Source organism: Tamandua tetradactyla (assembly GCF_023851605.1).
Source record: "Tamandua tetradactyla isolate mTamTet1 chromosome 1 unlocalized genomic scaffold, mTamTet1.pri SUPER_1_unloc_2, whole genome shotgun sequence".
Lineage (NCBI taxonomy): Eukaryota > Metazoa > Chordata > Mammalia > Pilosa > Myrmecophagidae > Tamandua > Tamandua tetradactyla.
The window spans coordinates 55,618-62,703 of record NW_027518238.1 but is presented as its reverse complement, the minus strand read 5'-3'; the positions used below and the strand labels follow the sequence as shown (position 1 = coordinate 62,703).

General features: G+C 36.0%; 1 protein-coding gene across 1 annotated transcript; it reads left to right on the top strand.

The window, feature by feature from the left end:
* The first annotated feature begins 4,547 nt into the window (after nt 1-4,547).
* On the top strand, nt 4,548-5,477 carry LOC143672708 (olfactory receptor 7A17-like). Its single transcript, XM_077147260.1, has one exon. It carries the CDS (start codon nt 4,548-4,550, stop codon nt 5,475-5,477), a length of 930 nt encoding a protein of 309 aa, XP_077003375.1.
* The last annotated feature ends 1,609 nt before the right edge of the window (nt 5,478-7,086 follow it).

The following is a 7,086-nucleotide window of genomic DNA, read 5'->3' as shown; positions in this document are numbered from 1 at the left end:
AGAAATAAAGCTGCAACCTGGAGTCCTTTCCTCTTGAAGGCAGCATCCAGGTTAGTTGGAGAGCCTGGTGTATACTTCAGGAAGGGGAAGTGTTGAATGGAAGCTAAGAGCTTGTATCTAAGGTCATCTGAGTGTGAATTGAATCTTGCCCAGGACTGAGAGAACTCCTTGCTTGCTTTCCTGTTTGCTTAATTAATGGTGCATTTAATATTTATTATATTTTTAATGGAAGATTTCATTGAATTCAATAATGCAGAAGGTCAGTGTTAACAAGTATGTAATAAAAATGGAAGCTCATTTAGAATAATAAATGTGAGGGATAAAGTGAATCTAGAAAAGCAGAAGATCTGTCCAAGGAATTCTAGTTAAGGCAAATAGGGAAAATTGAGGTATTAGCCATGGAAGTATATACTGTAAGGAGGGAGGGCATTTCTTTTGTATTTTCAAAGAAAAATGCATTTAGGGATGTGCGTGTACTGATGGGAAAGTTCTAGTCCAATGCAGGTAGATGTTAGGCTGAAAAATCAGTACGTGAGACTTACTTTATCACATTGGTAATTCACATGAAATATGAAAAATTTTGATTGGTGAAAAGTGGTATACTTAAACCTTTACTTAACAGTTATTCCTTTATTGATGAGGATAAATATGTGTTGGTTTATTACCCATTCAGTTTATCCAATGCAAATACTTCACATTTTAATTTTTATTTCTGGATGCTTAGGCATGAGCATTTTTTTAATTTATATTTTTAAATTATATATTTTTAAAAATGAACTGGACATTTTCCATCAATTTTGTTGTCCTCAAATTATTTCTCTTAATCTGTAGTGGTGTAATTGAGGTGGAATATTTGAAAGACAGTAAACTTTGTGTGGTTCAGTCTACCATGCTATATGCTGTGTTTCATTGCTTTTCAAACTAAGAAAGTTATTTCATTTGAGTTAATAAATCACTCTTTAAGTACATTACATCTTGGTTTCACATCCTTGTTTCCCTTATGATATTTTGTCTTGTTTTAGTTAGATTCTTTTCTAACAAATGTATCACTAAAAATTGCCAGTATTTAGAAGAATATTTTCTGAATTAACTTTCACATTCTTCTTATACTCAAGCATGTTTAGATCCATATATCTTTATGTGGGATGAAATCAGAACTTCTGAGACTGTTTCCTCCAAGCGTTTTTAAAAACCATATTTATATATTATTTTGTTTCCAAGACCTTTTCTATTTAATTATTGATCTGCATCAATATTATTAAAGTAATGTTATTTCACATTTTGTCTTTCCAAATGTAGATTTATATATTCCATTCAATTTTGTCTAATACAGTTGCATTGAAACAACTATATGTAACCTGGCTTCATTCTCTCTACCAATTTTTTATTCCATAAATTTTTACTTTTTTAAATTTGTTGTTTGAAAAATGCATACTTATTCCCACACGATTTTTCCTAAAATATAAGCATGTGCTGTTCCTGTTGATTTGCATCATACATTTTACTGGAAAATTTAAATCATAGTTACAATTGTGTATATGACATAAAGATCCCCATGATATGTCATATGAAGCAAAGACAAATCAGAATAACAGCAAAGACTGTCGTGGTTTTCCCAGGATATTAGAGGGGATGGTGTGGGAAGGATGTTGCATGTTGCACAAGGAACAGAACCAAAACTGGTGAGTGTCCTTTGGAATTCTCAAAAAGAAGAGGTCAAATTCAAAAGCCCTAGAATAACAAATAAAGGATGAGTGCACAGGAAAGTGAATGAGGGTGGTTTAATCTATCTGGGTTCATTAAAAGCCAGTGTTGTCAAATCACTATGGGACAGATGCAGGAATAACAGGAAGATCCGGGTGGAATGTAGAGACCATGACAAGCAGGTGCTTCTTACATTTCTTATGGCATTTTTGTTTACTCTATGATTATTACAACATATACTTATTTACCCATTTATGGAATCTAAACTCAGAATAAGCCAGTGGTATGCCTTCCACACGTATTTTAGCAATTTTCTGCTTCTTCACTTTCTCTCATTGTCATTTCTGTAGAAACATGCTCTTTCATTCATTCTTGTAATATATTTCATTAGCTATGGCTATAGCTCATCACCAACTCACCAGGTCTGGTTGGAAAAGTATGTGGAACATTTCTACATCCCTCAAGGAACTAACCTGTTCAAGACAGAAAACATATGGTACTAAATAACAGCAGCCACAATCATAGTTCCTGCAATACAAATTAACTATGCACAAGAAACCATTGTCTTCTTTTGAGGATGTAACGAATAAGATTTTAAAGGAGATGACTCCAACCTACCCTGAAGGGGTGTAGGATATTCAATAAGGAACATGAAAGAAAAAACTTGTAGTGGAACTATTGGAAAGATTCAAGGAGGAAGGAAGCAAAACTATAAAGTCACTGAATATGGAAACTATGGAGTTCAGGCAAAGATACAAGTCAAGTTTAATTTCTCAGAGATCAGTAAGGATGAGGGCAGTTGGTAGTGAGAAGGGACACTGGCAGGTCAACGCTAAAGGGTACAGCTTGTGTGTCAAGCTAAGAAATGTCAGCTTCATTGTTTAGCAGAAAGTCACTAGGGGCTGTATGTCATGTAATTTCATGATCCATTTTCTAATACCGAAGATACTTGACCATATATGAATATCAGCTCATTCTGTGATTGCTGGGAGAGGTGATAAGGAAGCAAATTAGAACCATGGAACTGGGGACACAAAATGTGGAAAGAATGAGACATTTGTGAATTAGAAGAAAAATCAGCTTCATTTCATTACTGGTGATAACACACATTTCTTAGCAGGAAGGAATTATGCAAAACTTTTTACATATAATGATCATAATCCAATCTTCTATGAACGATGGGTACAATATTTCTTACTATATTGGTGGAGGTATTAAGATTTAGAATTTTTTGCTTCCTATAAATGTGCATCAGCAAATGCCTGGTGCATCTGAGAGTCAAAACCAAGTTTATTTGATTTGAAAAATTTTGCATTTAATATTTAACAAGTCTTCTACTGCATCACATAAAAATTGCAAACTTTGGTGTACTTATTATATTTTCCTCTGAAATACGCCTTTATTCCCTGTCCTCATTTTACTTTGATGGTGTTCAATCTTCTTGATGTCTTGTCTTTGGAAGAAAATATCACTACTTTTGCTGGATAAATTTTTTTGTTCTTTTATTAGTTTTATTAGTTTTTCATTTTCATTGTAATGCCACTACAACCCAGTTAGGTTTAATACAGAACATTCTCTCAGAAAAAAAACTGAGCTTATTGCTTATATCAATCCTTGATTCTAATGCATCTTCCTCTCTCTCCACTTTTTGGGCCGAATTTTCTTTCTTTAAACCTGAGGGGAAATGACTGTATCAAATTTAAACTCTCGGTTTACTTGTCCATGTGGAGTTTGCTGGATTCAATTTTATGTTTATATTGTTAAGTATTTTCAGAAGAGACATTTGATGTTGTCTGCTGTCACTGTATTTAATCCAGGCTTGATGACTTTGGATGTGGATGAGAAGACAATAGGATTAACAGAGTATTAACTCCAGGAGGCCCAGAAGTGTTGTGCTTGTGTTTGTGTGTGTGTGTGTGTGCATTTCTTTGAATGTTGCTGTCCACAATGTAGGGGCAGCTGAGCTCATAAATTCCAATAGTTGTATCATAATACAGAGTACAAATGCAAACCTAGATATGGAAATATGAGTGATGCCATTTAATTTCAAGGGATATAATTGCAACCAAATCAATAATAAGCAAGATGTACCGCATGTGGGGAAGGAACTGTGTTTTGAAGTTTCTGTAGCCATACGCTACCTCATTCTTCAAGCTTCTCTGACGTCATGTCTCACACTCTCCCTCTTGTCATTTCCCTGCCAAACTGACTTCCCTCTTGACCTTGCACATACTAAACACTCCCTTTCCTTAGGTCTTTCACACTGGACATTTCCTCTGAAGAGCATACACTTCCCCAGATATCATAATGGGTCTTGTCTTCACTTCTAAGATGTCTCTGTTTAAATATCACATTGTATTATGGTTTTGCCTGAACATATTTGGATTAATGGCCTGGCATGTTCACTCGTTCTCCCTCTCCCCTTTTTACCTACTCTCTTTTATTTGAGCACTTTGTAATAATACAGAATATTATGATTACACATTTCTTTGATTATATTCTTTTTCTGAGAGAAAATTGTAGGCAAATTTATTTTTGCATTGTATGCACTTTACTAAGCAGTGGCTGGTACAAGGTAAGAACTCTATGTGCATTCCTACAATGAATGCAGAATTTCTTTTAAATACCATAGAATGCGTGACAGTTTGGGAAATTATCTTAAAGTGTGACAGGAATTCCTAATAAGAGATTGCTCAAAGGATACCATGAAAGTGATGATATTCATTTTTAAAAATCTAGGAGTTAGCTTCTTGTCTACAAAATGTAAATTAAAGATAGACTAATATTGATTGCTTTTTTGAAAATTAGTCAGGTTTTTTCTTCATATCTAGATAGTCAAACAAATGGAACCAGGAAATCAAACACGAATTCTAGAATTTCTTCTTCTGGGATTTTCACAGGAACCAGAACTGCAGCCCTTCTTCTTTGGGCTCTTCCTGTCCATGTACCTGGTCACTCTCACTGGGAACCTGCTCATCATCCTGGCCACCATCTCTGATGCCCACCTGCACATGCCCATGTACTTCTTCCTCTCCAACCTGTCCTTTGCTGACATCTGTATATCTTCTACCGCCATCCCAAAGATGCTGAGGAACGTCCAAATGAAGAGAAAAGTCATTTCTTATTCAGGCTGCCTCACCCAGATGTCCATTTTCTTCCTTTTTGCAGCAGTGGAGGACTTCCTCCTGACCGTGATGGCCTATGACCGCTACGTGGCCATCTGTAACCCCCTGCATTACATGGTCACCATGAACCCCAGGCTCTGTGTCCTGCTGGTTTTGGGCTCTTGGATCATAAGTGCCCTGTATGCTTTGTTTCAAAACCTACTGGTATTACAGCTGTCCTTTTGTGCACCTTTTGAAATCCCCCATTTTTTCTGTGAACTTAATCAGATGGTCCAACTGGCCTGTTCTGACACCTTTCTCATTGACACAGTGATGTATTTCTTAGCTGGGCTATTGGGTGGAGGGCCATTCATGGGCATCATTTTCTCCTATTCTAAGGTTGTTTCTTCCATACGTGTAATCTCATCAGCTCAAGGGAAGTATAAAGCATTTTCCACTTGTGCATCTCACCTCATGGTTGTCTCTTTATTTTACTGTACTAGCATAGGTGTATATATTAGTTCTTTTTCTATGCATAATGCCCATGCTAGTGCACCAGCCTCGGTGATGTACTCTGTGTTAATACCCATGTTGAACCCTTTCATCTACAGTTTGAGAAATAAAGACATTAAGAGAGCTCTGAAAAAATTCCTCAGTGGAAAGCCATAAAATGTTATTAGTTGTGGAAATGAGCAAGTGCTATAATTACAGAGCTGAAAGTTTAGAGACAGAAATTATAATTCTTTGAAATTTCTGGCGCTGTAACTTATCTGTGAGTCAGAAAAGTTGTTAAATATATTAATGCAAATATTTAAATCATGCAAGCTATTCCTAAAGAAAATAATTGTTTAGATGATTTATATCTTGAAATATAAATTACTTGAAATTAATTACTAATACTCGGTTTCCTTGTGCAAGGTATTTTATAAATATGGGTACAGGGTTATGTTCCATGTTCTATATTGTTAATATAAAGTAAATTATACTCTTTCAGTTTCTCTAACCAATATCTGACCTTTCTTTAAATTTTGTCATGAAGATTAAAGTTTTCATTAGTGTGCAACCTATTACTGACACTTCCATCCAAAATTTATAGCTTTAATGTTCAAAACTCTATGTAATCCTCAAGATGAGAGGGTTATATACATAGAAGGATAAGGTCCTGCCCAATGATTTTCTTGGTAAGGGAATGTTCAGAGTCAGGGCATAAGGCATTCCTGTAGAAACACACATGTCCATTCATGTCCATTCAACGTCTATTCTTTATCCCAAATGGAATCTTAAGAGCAGTCCTTTTTTAGTACACATCTAAAATCAACTGGAGGGACAGTGTGATCATGAATGCTGTACTGCTCAGGATTCTCTAGCTATACAGAACCAAAAAAGAGATATTTGTAAATATACTGCTTATAAAAGTATCTCATGCAACCATGGAAATTCAAGAGTCCAAAATCTGTAGGGCAGGCTGTGAGGTTGGCAATTCTGATGAAGGGACTTGATGAATTCCCCAAGAGAGGCGTACTGGCTGAAGAAAAGGTGAAATTTCTTTCTTCAAACTTAAAAGTCTTCAAAAGACTGGCTCAAATCCAATGGATAGGATTATCTCATTGCAGAAGATGAATTCTTAGTTGATCCCAAACATAATCAGCCACAGATGCAATCAACTGACTGATGATTCCATTAAACCAGCTTTTGGGTTTATTGACTAATCACAAAATAGGCTTGCAGTCATGGTCAGCCAGTGCTTGCCTGTGCGGGCAATTGGGCATTAACACCTGGCCATGTTGACACCATAACATAACCATCACAAATGTGAGCTTCAAACTTCTGAAGGATCCTCAAAATAAGTAGCAGGTGATTATTCTGAATGTCTTCAATTCTGTTCATGTGAATTATTACATCAAATAACTATGACTGTGGAGAAGGCCAACCCAAAATAAATGGTTTAAGATGATGTTATTTTTATCACTGCAGCCATGTACAATTTGAAATTGTGTTGATCTCTGGAGAAATCCTCATGAGGTTTCCTTCTACTCTGGGTCAGTAGGTAAGGTTCTGCTGATTGAGGCTGGACCCTCTTACATACATAGAGACTGCATTAGGGTAGCATTTACTGAGAAAACTATGTTCTGCTGCCATGGCCCATCATCACCTGGCAGATTGCCTGAAGTTTTTGAAATGGCAACTCAGGGTTCCATGAAAGAGAAACTGAAAAGTCCAAGGTCTCCAGTTGCACACTGTCACTTCCACCATACTCTGTTCTCTAAAATAAGTAATT